This window comes from Chelonia mydas, chromosome 18, assembly GCF_015237465.2.
Source record: "Chelonia mydas isolate rCheMyd1 chromosome 18, rCheMyd1.pri.v2, whole genome shotgun sequence".
Lineage (NCBI taxonomy): Eukaryota > Metazoa > Chordata > Testudines > Cheloniidae > Chelonia > Chelonia mydas.
The window spans coordinates 15,262,539-15,279,634 of record NC_051258.2 but is presented as its reverse complement, the minus strand read 5'-3'; the positions used below and the strand labels follow the sequence as shown (position 1 = coordinate 15,279,634).

At 40.6% G+C, this 17,096-nt stretch overlaps 1 protein-coding gene across 2 annotated transcripts in view; it reads left to right on the top strand.

Moving 5' to 3' along the window:
* Window positions 1-912: 912 nt before the first annotated feature.
* Window positions 913-17,096, top strand: part of SDF4 (stromal cell derived factor 4) — a 35,076-nt gene continuing 18,892 nt past the window's right edge. The window contains exons 1-4 of one of the 2 annotated variants that reach the window (XM_027832340.3): window positions 913-1,200; window positions 3,991-4,065; window positions 5,212-5,577; window positions 15,537-15,673. In XM_027832340.3, coding sequence (XP_027688141.2) covers window positions 5,270-5,577; window positions 15,537-15,673 — 445 coding nt within the window. In that variant the 5' untranslated portion in view covers window positions 913-1,200; window positions 3,991-4,065; window positions 5,212-5,269. The remainder of the gene's footprint in view (window positions 1,201-3,990; window positions 4,066-5,211; window positions 5,578-15,536; window positions 15,674-17,096) is intronic. The other variant, XM_037881426.2, reaches the window with a different exon arrangement.

Here is a 17,096-nt window from a genome sequence, read left to right as displayed (position 1 = left end):
TTTGATAGAAAAGTTGCCACCCTCTTGCAAAACAAAAATTGGCTTATATTATAGTTGTGTGATCTATTGAGATTCCCCATCTATTTAAAATTAGCATTAGTAGTAAACAATTATTTGCATTATGATAGCCCCCAAGTCCCCACTTGGGATTGGGGTCCGATTGCACTGTACATATATAAGAGGCAATCAGGACTTACATCTGACAGAAACAGAGCAGACAAGAGGTAGAGGGTAGGGATATGGCAGAGAAGTAAATGAATATGAGGATGAAATGGAAGGGTTTTGTAAATTACACTTTGCTGTTGTATTTGTTGTTACTTTGGGGTAGAGGAAGGATGAGGAGCAGTAGGAACTGGGAAGTTAGGAAGAAGAAGGGGAGCTGGTCAATTCCATTTCTTAATATTTCTATTTTATATTATCATGTATGAATCCATCCGACGAAGTGAGCTGTAGCTCACGAAAGCTTATGCTCAAATAAATTTGGTAGGTCTCTAAGGTGCCACAAGTCCTCCTGTTCTTTCAGCTTGACCAGTGTCATCTGGTAGCTGCATAGAGGGTCCTCTGGCCCCAATCAAAGATGGTTGCCAACGGTATTCAGATAACATTTGCTTCTGTGCCCCAAACAAAGATGGCCACCCACAGCCACGCAAAGGAATAGCGACTATAGGGTTCTCTGCCCTAAACAAAGATGGCCGCCCACAGCCACGCAAAGGAATAGTGACTATAGGGCTCCCTGCCCCAAACAAAGATGGCCGCCCACTGCCACGCAAAGGAATATCTACTATAGGGCTCCCTGCCCTAAACAAAGATGGCCGCCCACTACGGGAGAGCCTTCCCTCCCCTAATCCAAGATGGTCGCTCACTCCGCAAACCCTTTTTCAAAGGTGGTCTTGGCGGTGCCTGCTTTGAACTCGCTCTTTCGTGGCACTGCTCGGGTGTCCGTTCCTCTCAGGAGAGCGACGTCTCCGTGTGTGTAGCCCCCGGACCGCGGCCCCGCGCTGTGGCTCCTTCCATCCATCCACTCAGGCGGGGTGGGACGCCCCGGGGTCCTTGCCTTAGTGTTGAGTGGCGCTTCCGGCTTCCTGTCCCCCTCTCAGCCATCGCTGCGTGAGGGGGTTTCGGAGGAGGGTCGCGCCGGGGAGCGGAACCGAGGGGCCCGGGCCGGGGTGGGCATGAGGAGCCTGGCAGCTTCCCGCACAGGTACCGGCGTTGGCGTGGGCTGCCTGCCGCGGAGCCCCCCCGCGCTTGCGGCGGGTTGGGCGAAGGAGAGGGGCTGGGAGCTCTGAGGGGCTGGGGGGAGGAAGGGAGCTGAGTGTCTCTGTACCCACCTGGGGTGGGGGTGGGGGGGGGAAGAGAAGGGGCCTACACGGCGGGGCGGGGCGGGGCGGGGGGGGGGCTGCGCTGGGACCTTGAGACAGAGGGTGGATGGAGACTTGGGGTCTGGAGATGGCCGTGTGGGTCAGGGGGGCAACGCTGGGACCTGGAGGTGTCAGGGGCTCCTTTCCCCCCCTTGTCGCTCGACGACCCTCGTCCGTTCCCTTCAGCTCCCTTTCCCCCGTGTCTCTTCTGCCCCTAGTTGTGTGTTCGTGCACGTGGCGCTTACTCCTGGTGGGGGGGGGGGGATTCTGCGCCCCCAAAATGGCACATTCTGTGCACAGTATTTTAAAATCTGCCTCTTTTGTTTGTCAGAATGACCCTATAGAATCATGCCGGATTCAATTGTTTTGGTAATTTATTTCAAAATAACCTGTAACGGTACCGATGACAACATTCCCCTAGGAGTAGAGAGTTAAAGAAACCCCTGCGCCAGCCCAGTTCTTGTTGCTGTGCTCCCTCTCCTCCAGATCCCAGCTTGGGTGGGGGGGCAAACACCCACACCCCCTCCCCAGTGCTTCATTTGTAATGAAAGAGGTGCCGGGGCTCAAACAATTTTTTTTACTTTCATAACTGATGCAGCAAGCTCAGAGGTGCCGGGGCTATGAACTGTGGAGCCTAGAGATGCCAGGACTCAGCCCTGGCACAAATTAAACACAACCCAGCTGAGAGGTGCCCCCTCCCCCCCCCAGAGCCCAGCTGCGTGCCCTGTCTCCACTCAGGGATACAGATGGAGAAACTGCCTGATGCTGGATCCGAGGCTTGAGTTTCCTGCACACGGCTTCCTTCCTTCAGGGAATGCCTGGATCCCTCCAGCTCCCCCTTCCTCCAGCAATGTTGACTGTTTGTCAGCTGGGATCTGCTGTGTCCAGCAGCCCCTAGTGGTGGCCAGTAGCTATGCAGTGCCAATTCTGCAGGTGAAAAAGGAAATTCTGCACAGAGCACTGATTTTTGTGCAAATTCTGCACTGCACAGTGCTGCAGAATTCCCTCAGGAGTAAGTGACTGTATACAGTGTGTACAGTCTGTGCATGCTGACAGCTTTTCCTCAAGTTGTTGCTGTATAATTGAGCTATTGGGTGGGATGGGGCAGGTGAAGGTTCAATAACAGAGTTTGGTAGAAAGTGGGGTTAGCCTGCAAAACGGGAAACTGGAAATGGACTTGTTCAATTCAGCTTTGTAAAAATGGTCATGAAACTGTATCAGCCCTAACAGAATTTGCTTAAATTTACCATGATGATGGGACTCTGGTAGCTTGATTTTTATTTTATTTTTTTTAATTGACTAAAAAAATAGAGTGCCCTCTAAACAGCTTTCCCTTAGTTAAAAACAAAATCATTAAACCTTCTCTCGCCCCCCCACCCTATGTTTAGAAAGATCTTTTGGCTGGGCCTGAGAGTAACAATAATAAATGTTATAGGACTCTTGTTCCTCTCCTTCTTGATGCATAGCTAGCTATTCGCTTTCAATTTCAGCTTCCTTGCAGTAATTAGTGTAAACACTCTTGCAGTGGCTGGATAATGGCATCCACTGTCAACAAATAGTGACACTCACTACACACAAAGTTATGTCAAATGCACAAACAAATTAGAGAAAATATTTTCTTTTTTCAATCTCTTTCAGTTACAGTAATTTTAGGGATTATTCGTAACAATAGTAGATACAAAATTTTCAGATGGAAAAGTGATGCTTGAGATTGATATTATTGTCCTTGTATAATGGTGATGGTGGGGATTTTCTCCCATGTCAAAATAATAGTTCTGTCCAGGTAGGTGTGCAAACAGAAATTTACAAGGTTGATTTTAATTGTGTAGTTCAGCGAGGAAGGAAAAATGTCCTCTTCTAATCTTAAATGTGATCGTATTAAGTTCTGAAACATTATGGTTGATATTCCTCAAACCTCTGAGCAAATGTCCTAAGCTTGTCTGTTGTAATTATCCAGGTAGATATCTATATTCTTCTTAAATCTTCCCTCAGTAGCGAATACTGCAGGTTTAGTAGGTGCTGTATAGTGTTTCTCCACTGTTTATCCCTTAAAATTTTTTTTTAAATTATTACATCATATTTGCTAAAACTTGTAATACTTTTATGACTCTACCAGGATTCTGTCGGAAACTTATTTCTGTAATTGGCTAAATCTCCTTTTACCAGGATGTTCTAGTAAATGCACTCTTGGTAATCACTTTATCTCTTGAGATTTAAAATGTTGTTTTAGTCTGAAAAATGATTTAAAAAACAAAAAAACAAGCATTGTGATGTTCCATGTTCATTTCTCACTGATTCCACATCAGATTTGCTCAGTTCTAAGTAGAGATTCTTTCCTACCTGCCAGCCCTAGAAACATTTCTTGGGAACTTGGTCATGCGCTGCCCACAAAAAGTCTTGAAACAGTCTGTTGTTGGCACACGCTCTAGGTTAGAATCAGCTCTCTCTTTTAGAGTTGAACTGGATTTGGAGTGCTCACTGAAATAAAGTTAGTAAAAGGAGTGTAAACTTAATTCAGGTCCTGATTTTAGAAATACTTGTCCAGTGAAATACTTCTGATTGTCAGAAGCTGGGAGTGGATGACCGGGAATGGATCACTTGATGATTGTTGTTCTGTTCATTCCCTCTGAAGTACCAGGCATCTGCCACTGTTGGAAGACTGGACACTGGACCCATTGGTCTGACCCAATGGTCAGACCCTTCTTATGTACGTATATGTGTGTTTGCAAGATTGGGGCCTTAGGTCCTAGCTCTTCAGTGAGTTTTATGCACGCAAGGCCATAATCAACCACAAGTGATACTCTGTGCAGGCACAAGCATCTGCCTACATCGGGGTGGGCATACATTTTGGCCCGAGGGCCACACCTGGGAATAGAAATTGTATGGCAGGCTGTGAATGCTCAAAAAAATTGGGTTTGGAGTGTGGGAGGGGGTGAGGTCTCTAGTTAGGGGTGCATGCTCCAGAGTGGGGACAGAAATGAGTTCAGGGTGCTGGAGGGGGCTCCAGGTGGGGGAGTGGAGTGGGGGGGGGTGGTGAGGGCTCCGGCTGGGGGTGCAAGCTCTGGGGTGGGGCTGGGGATGAGGAGTTTGGGGTGTAGGAAGGTGCTCCAGGCTGGGACTGAAGGGTTCGGAGGGCAGGAGGGGGATCAGGGCTGGGGCAGGGGTTGGGGTGCGGGAAGCCATAGGAGCTGGAGGGGGGCCATGGTGCTGCTCCCCAGCAGGAGCTCGAGGGCCGGATTAAAACGGCCGGATCCGACCCGTGGGCCGTAGTTTGCCCATTCCTGGCCTACATGGTGCCCAAAGCAGGATGGGGGGTCTTAGTAGCAAGCTGATGTGATTCTGACTCTATAAAGGGATGAGACCTGTTAAATTAGACACTTTTCAGAGCAAAGCCCCATGTTAGAAAGAACTGTTTTCTCTGTTGGTTGTGGAATGTAGCTTCATATGTCTCAGACTTGCCTGATGTATGCTAGAATTATGCCGGTAATGTAACATTTTGCCTCAGCCTTTGTCATCTGATCTGTACATGTGCTCTTCTGAAACAGACATACATTGAACTTCTCGACATTCCCTATAATCAGATTTTACCCCCCTCCCTTTTTTTCTTTTGGTAGCTGGAACTGCTTTTGCGACTGCACTACACTTTTTTGCAAAACCTGTTTCTTACTCTAGTTACTTATACAACATTCGTTTGTTCTAATTGCAAAACAGGCTTCTGTCATTTAAGATAAGCTTTTAATGTTGACCGACAGAATATGCTGGATTTTTACTTTTAGATTTGGAGCTTAAAATAAAATTGTAGCTTTACAATTTTAGGTTCCTTATTTCTGCTTTTTTTTCCCCCTACTTTCAGGTCATTTAATCTTTCACCATAATTTAATTTGTTAATATTTTGGACAAGAACAACAACAATGATGTCAAAACAAGCCTTTCTCTGCAGTTTGGGCTCTCTCTATTTGTCCCTCCTGTTTGTGTTCCTGCTGATGGATGTCTATGCCAGGCCTGCAAATAATTCTGCCTTAAAAGAGAAAGCGGTTGACAGCAAAGATGAGAATGAGATCCTGCCCCCAGACCACCTGAATGGGGTCAAAATGGAGATGGATGGACATCTTAACAAGGAGTTTCATCAAGAGGTTTTTCTAGGAAAGGAGATGGAAGAGTTTGATGAAGATTCTGAACCAAGAAGGAACAGAAGGAAGCTTATGGCCATATTTTCAAAGTAAGTTATGTTATAGTGTATCAAGAAAAATATGCAACCAATCCCGCTGCATTTATATTTTTCTCTACTTCCTCTATGTTCAGTTAATTAAACTTCTTTGAAAAACAAGCTTGAAAGATGTTTTTGAAGGATGATTACAATGAGAGGAATGAGCAACCTTGCCTAAAGCATTACATTTATGTTAGTAAAGTATTCAACTAACTTAGGCCCTGACCCTTAAACTAATCAGTGGGGCTTAAGATGTGCGGTTCTCCGCACCTCCAGTGCCCATGCAGAACCACTTTAATCAGCTTTCAGAATTGGGGCCTTAGATTGTTGTTAAAATCCACCACAGAAAATGAAATTCCCACGTGAAAAAAATTAATGTTAAGTAGCTTCTTGGATTACTAAAATTGAAAGATTTTAGGAGGTTTTTCCCCCCCTCCCAGCTTGTTTACTTTTTGGATTTTGAGTGCTTTGGGTATAGTCAGGCTCATTTTCTAGTCTCATGCATTAGTGTAGTAGAATTTTCCAAAGGATAGGGCTCTGCACTGTGAATTGGAAAACATGGGTTCTATTCTATACTCTGCCACTGGACCTGCACTGTGACCTTAGGGAAGTCACTTCCTTTCTCTGTTACTCCGTTTTAATCGATGTGTAAGTATATGTTGTTTAGGGCTGCTGTTGGGCCTGGGCTTACTTCCCTTCTGGTATGATCCACACAAATACTATCAGGGGAAAAGAAAATATTGTGGAGAGAATCAGGACTAAAGAAAAAAGACAAACTCAGCAAAAAGCTCACTTTCCCATAGCATGTATAGTCCCTTTTTGTTCAAAAGCCCCTTGAAGTTGATACTATGTCTGACTTTTTTTCCTTGTATTTTCTATGTTTAAATGATTAAATAACTCCTGTAACCTTAGTATCTTGGTCCATCCCAAGTATTTATAAACTGAAATAATTTCTCTCCCTTTCTTCATTCTTCATGAGTTCCTGAAGAGCTTACAAAATTCTGTTACTGCTGCAGTTAAACATATGTAGGCAACTCCCCAGAGCTTAGAAAGGGAAGTATAATGAAAGGTAAGGTATAATATTTAAATTATGACACCATGCTAAACATCATTACTTGAAGGTCCTCAGACTAGATGGGCTTTTATTCTAATGTAACAAAAAAAAATTAATCCTATTTTAAGCATCAAAATGTGCCCACTTTTTGTATTTGTTTATAAAGCACCTTTCGTTCTATTAGGAGAGGCTTAAATCAATAACTAGATAAATTCCTATTTTAGCAGACATGGAAATCAGTGCAGTAAAGTGCACTTGTGTAAGTTTTAAGACTAGAACATATGAAGAATAAAACCACAGTGAATTGTCACTACCACTAGATGGCAGAGTTGCTTCTCTTTGTGTTTTGTGACCGTGGATTTATTTGTTATAACAGTGTAGATTGAGTTGGTACTTCTAATATTTGTAGGTAATTCTGGTGGCAGTAAAAAAAAGATCTTGAATATGTGAAGTTTTTTCATTTTGTTTAATTGTGCTGGAATTGGCAGGGAGGCTTTGAAATCAATTTTTATTGGAACAGTTTGTAATTGAGTATCTGGCAATGATGGAGGTGACTATGCATTTGCAATTTTGAAGACTGCTGATTTCCCCAGATATTTCTGTTTATCACCATGCAGCAATTCTGTTCTTTAGCCACTGCAACACTTGGAAAACAGGGTGTTGCTTCTTCAGTAGGTGCTGTCAATGCAACTCCATTGAGGGTGGTTGTTTTATTTTTTTTTTAAGGTCCTCATTTAGCATTCAGTTCTCCCTGCCAAACAAAGCAATCTACTCCATGAAATGTCTGATTTGCAATTCCTGGGAGCAGGATAGTTCTGTGGTGTGCTGTAATGACACCACCCCTCTCATTAGAGCTCTGCGCAGATACAAAATTGGTATCCGCATCCAATCTGCAAAAATGATCTGCGGATATCTGCATCAACGGATATAAAGCAAATATCCGTGGATTTACAGGACTCTAATTATCATTACAAGGAATGCATTTTGTAATAGTTACTATTACACCTTTAAAATGCTGTATCACTAACTAAACTTTACGGCACTCCTATGAGATGGTCACTTATTGTTCTACTTTTAAACCTAGGAAGAACTGAGGCACAGATGTTAAGAGGATTGCTCAAGGCTAAAGAGAGTTTGTGTCAGACTGGGGAGTTCCTGGCAACTAATGAAAAGGAGTACTCGTGGCACCTTAGAGACTAACAAATTTATTTGAGCATAAGCTTTTGTGAGCTACAGCTCACTTCATCGGATGGTTTGCTTGGATCATAGCTCTTTTTCATGGTAGACTGGAACCTTGCAGAACTTTTTGTCTCTTTAGCCAGTGCAGCAAACCCAGCTCTGAAAACGTAACTTACTAATGAAAAACTGTGCTGTATTCTCAACAGCAGATGTCTGAAAGGGTTAACACAAAGCTTATTTTTCAAATGCTAACCAATTTGTATACTTATCCTGGCTTACCCTTCTGCACTTAAACTAAAATCATTTATTGCTAATCTGCTGTTCAACCAATCACTCCACTGACAGTTTTACAAATTAAGGATTTATTGTTAAGCCTGTATCAAATAAACATCTGGCAATAACGAAACTGAAAGCTGATTAGCAGATTCAGATGTTGATTAGTGACTTTTGTAAATCACAAATTGCAGTCTCCCTTTGCTTTTATCTATTTGTTGCAATGGAGGCTGCCTTGGTAGGTCAAAAGCAGTTTGGCCATCTCTGTCCTGACCTTAGAAATGATTATCGACCTAATTCATGTGCTTTTCCACATTGTGCTCTCTCGGTGAGATCAGATTAGAAGGTTTGCCAAATTCTTTAGGGAATTAAAGAAGCTTGTTTTCCAGATGTACTCCTAAAGATTGAGTTAGAAGATAAAAATGACCTTCCTTTCACCAGGGGTAAGGAGTCTTTGGGAAAAGGAAAATACTTCTCTTAAAGACTTTTTTAAAAAAAAATTACTTTTCTTTTTTAATGAGCAGCAGCTAAAGTTCCTGGATCTATTTATATGCCACTTGGAATGGTACCCTCAAAGTGTGTAGCATGTTGTCTAATGGGGTGATTAAGGAACAAGGTGAGACACTATTCCTTTTCTGGAAAAGGTAACTCAGAGGTAGAGTTTTTATCCTATCCACATTCTTCTGGATAAATTAGTAACTATTGGATCTTTTAGGCTCTTATCAAAACAGGCATGTTTTCAAATCTAAAGACTGAGACAGAAATTTGAAACTCTGAGACGAGTGGGTAAAAGCAGCAGTTGCTGTATGAGGGAGTAATCTTGTATAGGTCCAGTTTTACATGGAGATGGAGATTGAGACTGGAGATGAGACGGTTTCCCCCCACCTGCTCCCCTGCATCCTCCCATGTCTTGTACAATTGGGGGATGCTGTGTTTTTAAATGGATAACTTGACCCAATAGCTAGATATTTAACTGATGCGGTCTTTGAACCAACAACGGGGCTGAAGTGACTAAAGTTCAGGGGACTAGAATTTTTTTTCTCTAATTTTGAGCCTAGAATTTTTTATATTTAGCGAAGTACAACTAAAGCCCCTTTAATGGACTGGTGTTTAGAGTAAACTGTGCCCAAAGTAGATCTGTCAGCTCTGTTCTGCAGCTGACTCTTCTTTAAATATATTAAAATAAACGTGTTATTTTCATATTCTACTTGACTTTTCCCATACCAGAAAATTTGGTTGGCCTTGTCTGTTATTTTCTGGTATCACTCTTATCAGCCAAAGTGTGCTTTGATCAAGTTAATTAGGGACACAGCCATTTTTTCATACAAAATAGTAGCTGACATTTTTGTGGTCAGTAATTAATATGTTTTTGATCAAATGCAGTTTGTCTTGTGGGGTAAGCCCAATGATGTAATTTGCTGAATATCTAATTGGAACTTAATGTAACTTTCAGATCTGAAAAATACAAATTTTATAATATGATTAGATTTTGCACATCAACCATCTATAACAAACTAGACCTAAGAAGTAAGAATACATGCCTATGAAATGTCTCAACGTTGTAGCTGTTCCAACATTCATACGTTATGTAATATTTAAAAATGGTGGGGATAAGCTAGACAAAATGTGGTGATAAGTTCTGTGTTCAATGCAGCACAGACAGTTGCAGTCTCATTGCATTTTAACTAGTCCTCTTCTCATATTAGCCTGTACGGTTTTCTAAGGCTGTGTTCCTTGTGATACAGTTTAGGTTTCTTTGAATTATATTCATAAACTTTTTTTTTCTTTTCAGAGATTTTCGAGAGCCTGGAATAGATAAGATTATGTAATTGAAGAGAGTAAGGTATTTGTCATAACAGTCTTGGCTTCTGTTTCTGAGGCTACTCTCACTTAGTGGAGATAAGATGTCTCGCTAGCACAAAGTCATTCTAAATGTAGTGACTAAATATGTATTAAAAACAGACTGTTCCAGTACTTTTGGTGGCGTCACCAGGGGGCGGTGGTGTTTTTTGGGTGTATGGGGACGTAAAAAAAACCCAGTGAATCTGGTACTAAGATATTAAAGGCTCTTCATTCTCTGTCCAATTACTGAGAAAGAAAGCAGGGAGAGGTACAGCAAACTTCAGTTTCTCCCTGTGATAAGAGCAAAGTTATTTTTAATTATCAGGTTCCACAGGGGAATTAACTGAGAGGGTATGATCTTCAAGATTCAGACATACGAATGGGCTAATTGATTTAAACAGTAACTTGCCTGTTGTAAAGACTTGAGATATTTTCATAAATTCTGAAACCTGGATGTTAAGTAAAGTCTCTTTTTTTTATTTTTATTATTATTATTATTATTAAACAAACTACTTAATTTTTTTATTCTTGTTATGGAAAAAGCATACTAAATTGAATTTCTGGGTCAATGCAAAAAACTCCATATTTATCTGTCTCTAAAACCAATGACAACAAAAAAGTCCCCTGAATTGTTTCCTGGTGGAAGTACACTGGGATAAGGGCTAATTTTGACAAGACATCTGTCATTGAAGTCTTGGCCAAAAATGATCACTTTATGCAGAAATTCCTGCTGCATATCATAAGAACATAAGATTATCATAACATATAAACATATCTGCTTATCTTTTTATCTTTCCGTAAGAAGGTGAGTATCTGGGCACTTGATGGGCGAAGAAGTGTGTTAAGATATTCAGTATTCAATGTGTGGCCATACCATGAATTACCATAGACTAGACTGGATGCCAGAATTCAAATCACAAATCTCAGTTGTAAAGGGTGGACTTTCTTAGTTTAATTAAATTAAATCTGTTTTGTAGTTTGAATTTAGTAATTCCATTTCAGTAATGTAGTACATGTGGTTTCCTGTCAGGATGTCTTTGTGGTAATAACCTACCACTGTGCGTGTCTGGAAAGTGAGTATTCACCTTTTTAATTGCTCATATTTTGCTAATATCTCCTACCCCTTGTAAGCACACACATTTGGCAATTGAATGCCAGTCCTTGACTAATCATTCATGGGGTCCCTAGCCAGAAAACTTACATCCTGTTTGCTTCCAGTATGTGTAGGGGTAAGGTTGTTTCCCTCTTTCTCCTGTGAAACTCCTGAGCTCACTCCTTCTTGAGGCTGAGCATGTGGGGTTCGTACAAGCACTGAAAGGGAAGAGGCTGAACTTTAGTGATGCTTGTAAGCTCTCATAGCATTTGAGGTCCATTATTCTTATCGCTCAGAAGTAGGGGAGTGGTTATGTTGGGGATTGCCAAAACCAATGGAGTGTTTTAATGTAGTAGTTAAAAAGGGCATAATTTGGGCATAATGTTGAAGTACATCTGGTATACCTAATCACAATTTTCATTTATAATGTCATTGCCTATCCTTTTGTGAGGGAAGGCAGATGATGAGATTATAGCCATAGCAGTGGTAGATTTGAACAATTATACTGAAAGTAGAATGAAGCTCAGGGGACATGTTAGCTTGCTTGTTGTTATGAAGTTAGACTTTCAGATTTGATGGGTTGTTTAGCTAAAAACCTTACCTACCTTGATAGTTGTCCTATTTGTCATGATCTGTGTATTTTTAAAGTATGCTGCATCTAGAGATTTAAAGAAGTTGTCTAGCAAACTCTTATATATCACTTTAACTGTAAATAAATGACATTGTTCTCATTATTAAATATTACCTTTTGAGTCTGGTTTTCATTATCTGTATGCAATGGGAATAGTCTTGTTCTTAAATAAACTGTATTTAGAGCTAATGGAAATTGCTAGTCTGACAATCTTAATATATACAGCAGGAGCAATGCAGTCTTCCCCAAATGGCTATGTCAGTGTGCCTGGAAACCTGATGTGGGGAATGGACTCTAGTTATAAGAAGGGAGTTCAGTCATTGACCTGTCTGCTGAGATTGCCACAAAGGTCCAGTTGTGATGCTTTGTGATGTGGACTCCTGCTGGGCGGAAAATAGGCTGAGATCACCAAGCTCATTTCATGTAGGCCACTGGATAACTCTCAGTTGGTGGCTGGTTTTTGTTACTTTGGTCAGTACTGTGCTTGATTCACTACAAATAAATTGGATTTCTGTAAGTAAGCCTTCTCCTATGGAACACCTGTAATAAGGCCACATTTGTTCCTTTTAACAGAAATACTGTGTTTATCTTTAAAGGCCCGATATAAACATTAATACTAATATTTCTTCACTATTTTTGCTGTGCATGGACAATGAAATATGGTACATGTGTACTCCCTGACTCTCCCTTATACCTAAACTTATTGCCACCAGTTAAGAGTGCTAACCTTGACTGGGTTTATTTGCTTTTTAAGTGTAATGGTATTTGTAACAGTTTTTGTGAATTACACTGGATGTCACTAAAGTGCATTCAGACCATGGCACAGTTATCACATATTGCAGCAGCTACCATCTATTTTTGGAAATCTGTAATTTTCTTGTGGAAAAAGCACACAGTTTAGTGAACTATAATGTAATATCATTTGTCTTGTATTTTATGTTGTTGAGAACTCAGGATTATTGTCAGAGGAAGGTGTTTCAGTCTTCTTATTCTGGAAACAATTTCTTGGAGAGATTTCTACAGAATTTATGAAATGCTACATTAATTTTTGCTGTAATATTAATGGTATTTCTTGAAGAACAAGAGGAACCAATGTATTTATCAGAGCTGATGCATGACAAAGTGTTGAAAGATTATCAACCTGCATCAGGCATTTTCCACCCAGAGACAACTGAGAAATGTCTACGCTGAGTTGTGTTTCTTCTGTATATTTTGTTCACTTTACATGGAAGCTTAAATTCTCTTAAGATCATGTAGGCTACAGTTCTGTGGAATATACATTATTTCTGAACTAAGATCTGGGTTTTTTCCCCTTTAGCTGAACACTTTGCTGTCATCTTCTCAGAGCTCTTAGCAAAACTTTCTCTATTATTACTTAAATATTCGTGAATTGTAGGCTGTACTAGTATCATTTGTCATCTTTGTTTGTACAGCTTTAGCCCCATGTTACCCAGTAGCTAACCTTTCATTACTATTACCGGGAATCCTTTTCAATAGTCCGTTCTAAATAAGATATCTACACGCACTATTATTTTGATGGTCCATTCTGCCTCTTAGATTATAAGCTCAGAGCAGGGACCATGTCTTGTTCTGTACAGTTGTAAGCGCACTGTTTGCCTAAAAATATGATGCTTTATAGATGTCAAAAGGAATATGGCCAGCCTTACCACTGGGTGTACCAATTCATTGAATCAATATGTCTGGATGATTCTTGGGAACCACAGTGGTGAAGAAAAGCAATACCATATAGAGAACTGAGGAATGGGTTAATGGGCCATTAGATAGAGGCAAATGCAAGAATGCTGCCTTTTTACAATCACTAAATGGACAGTCTTATTTGGGAGCCATTATTAAATTTCTATATTGAATAGAGGTCATGTGCGGTGACTGTAGGCTTCTGATCTGATCTGGTCTAATGCAATTGAGAGGTGTCAAAGTTAAGGATAAAACTTTCTGTTGCCATTTTGTTACTTATTCAGTACCAAAATATCACAAATATCATTACTCGGATAGCTTAACTATAATGTATGTACAAGTGTGATGAACATATTTTATTATTGTCAGCTCTAAATTACTGCTTGCCACAGTGAGTCTGATATTCCGTGTGTGCATGTACTTACATTGTGAGAAAACAATACAGTATTTAAAAACTTTAATGTTGCACTTTTTAATACAGATGAATATTTAAAAAGATCAGATGTTTGGGTTGTTCTAACTGTAACATTTGAGTTGACATTTAAAGGTGGAGGAACGTATTAAATAACCTAAGTGTCAATGATAAAATTTATGAAGTCTTAAGATAGTGATGAAAACAGATAAAAGATGAAGTGAAGCCTGTGTCTGTATACGCTTCTTAAAATTTTAACATGGGTGGTTTTGGTATACTTTAAATAGGTTCTTAAATGTCAACAAAATGTCTTCTATTTTTGATGCTCACTTACATTTGGATTGTTGATATGTTCAGAAAAGGGACTCTAAAAATGACATTTGGGTGATCGTACTTATTCTCATTTCATGATATATTAAATTTGCGTAACTGAAATATGATTTTTTAACTGCCAGTGGTACAGTCTCATCTGTTCTCTAAAAACTGAGCAAACTTCTTGCTCTTTTATCCATCATTGCCAACAGACTTTACAGTTAGCACATATCTTGCAATTTGGTCAATGAGTCTGAATGTAATATAGATTATGGTTCTGCACTTGACCAGTAGTGAACATAGAAATATCTTGTCTTTGTACTAAAAAAGGAAAGCAGATGTGACTGGCGAGACTCACAGGGAGCAGATGTCCATTACCTCGGTTTTAACTTTTGTAAGATCGCTTTTCAGTCAACCATCCTATAAACGTGTAGAAACAATGGTCGTCTTCATGGATCAAGGGTTAAAAATAATCGTTAGAAGACCTTCTGAATATCTTTTAATGTTACAGCAATAACATTAAAGGAATTGAGAAACCTTTTTAGAGGCTCATGCACCAAGGTTTTTCACTTTATTTTCATTCTCTTAATGACTATAGCTTTTTCTAATAAATGGTTAAGCATAAGGGGCATCTCATCTTCCCAGTAAATGAAGGAGAGTTTATGAATTTAATAATAAAAAAGGAGGGGGAAAGAATGCTAAATCCTGAAAGTCAGCAGGAGACAAGCTTGGAAGTACACTGAATTGAGCTATTGCAGTGAACTCAGAGGAAGAAAGGGTCTAGAAGGAAGCAAGAAGTAAAAGATGCTGAGACATCTGCACTAGTGAGAGTCTACAATAGCAAGCAAGTTGAAAAATCAGAAACAATTACACTTTAAGTTTAGGAAAGGTAGAGTTAGCATAGCATGGACCATGCAGTGTACTCCTGTCTGATTTCTTTATTTAAAAAAAAAAAACAAAACTTTGCAGTTTTTAAAAGCTGGGTAGATGTTGCCAACTTACAGGATAATGAAAGATAATTAAGCACCTTACTTCATTGGGCAGTCCCACGAACATTGTTCTTCACTTGAGAAGAGCAAAAAGGCTGACTGCTGAAACTGAAGGAAAACAGCGTGGCGTACTTAGAACACGATGGCCGTCCTGAACAGTGAAAGAAATAATCTTAAAATGAAAATAACTGATCCTATTAAGGGAGTTTGTCTCATTCTGCCCACTCGTCTATTCAGACTTTACATTTAGCCATTTTTAACTTCCCAGGTAACTTTATAGCTGTCTCTGAAATGTTTACTCTTCAGTCAATGGCTCAGTGTTAAATAATATATTACTCAAGTAGTGAGTAATATTTTTTTCTGTAATTAAACTGAACCATCTCACTTCTGTTTTAACTGTCTTCTGTTCATGTTAGTGGGCAGTGAAGTGACATGTCTAGTGTTTTGGGGTATTTTTGGACTCTTAACTGTTCTCATATCTTCCTCTGCAGGGTAGATATTAATAGGGACAAAAAAATAAGCGCTAAAGAGATGCAGCGTTGGATCATGGAGAAGACAGAAGAGCATTTCCAGGAAGCTGTGGAAGAGAACAAAATGCATTTCCGAGCTGTGGACCCTGATGGTGATGGTAGGAGAACAACATTTATCTTGTGAAATAGTCATTCTAGGGCATCTAAAAACATTATAGCTAGAGGTCAAACTGACTATGGGCTACACATTTAATTGCTCTGAAGCACTCATCATAGGCCAAATCCTAATCCAGGGGTGGCCAATGTGTGGCTTCAGAGCCACATGTGGCTCTTCAGAGGTTAATATGCGGCTCCTTGTACGGGCACCGACTCCAAGGCTGGAGCTACAGGTGCCAACTTTCCAGTGTGCTTGGGGGTGCCCACTGCAGAACCCCTGGCTCTGCCACAGGCCCTGCCCCCACTCCACCCCTTCCTACTCCCTCCCCTGAGCCTGGCGTGCCCTCGCTCTCCCTCCCCCAGCCTCCTGCATGCCATGAAACAGCTGATCGGGAGGGAGGGGGAGGCGCTGATCAGCGGGCTGCTGGTGGGTGGAAGGCTCAGGGCGCGGGATGTGGGGGCTGCTGATGTATTACTGTGGCTCTTTGGAAATGTACATTGGTAAATTCTGGCTCCTTCTCAGGCTCAGGTTGGCCACCCCTGTCTTAGTCCCTTTGAAGTCCATGAAACCAGTTTCATCCTTACATTTGTATCATTCATTGGGGAGGACAATAGAGGATTTTTCTTCTCTGAAGACTTGACTGCACTAGGAGAAACTTTCTTAATATTTTCCATGATTGCTATCTCTGGTTCAGCTTTACCAACATTAGTAATATTGGGAGCTCTCATTTGCTCCCACAGTCACTTTTAACGTCATGTATATCATGTAACCTTGCTCAGAGCAGGTCTAATTGACTCTATTTAAAAACGCATATCAGTATTGGGGCTTCCAGCATTACTAATGCTGCCTGAGATGTGCTGGTGTTGGCAACGGTCGGAAATTAAAAAAAAAAAAAAAAAATCCCCAGGGTTATCAGGGCCTTAGAGTTGGTGTTTTATTGACTTTGATTTCTTTCAAGAGAGCAGATTCAATGATAACACGGTAAGGCAAAAGCAGTATAGTTAACCAGATAAACGTAGCTATTAGATCTTTGATCACTCTCTGGGAAGCTACTTAGTTTATAATAGAAAAGACTTAAAAGGAACTTAAAAGAAATTTAAAATGGTTGTCATGGAGTCAGATTGAATCCTTAGGCAGTCCTACGCATTAAAAATAACATAGGGACCAAATTCTGCCCTTGGTGATGCGTTTGAGCTCTCATTGATCTCCAAAGACATAATTTTGACCCTTAGAATGGACAACCATAGGAATATTTCAGGCCTTACCTTTGTGGAAAGGAACCCTAGTCCACTTTGAGGAGGATTGGTTGGGAGGTATTTTTGCAATATCGCTGCTGCCAATGAAATTTACAAGGGTTGGGTGGTTATGAGTAAATGTGAATGGATGTGGTTCTTACAGATTGCAGATGTGTAAAGGGTTTTAAT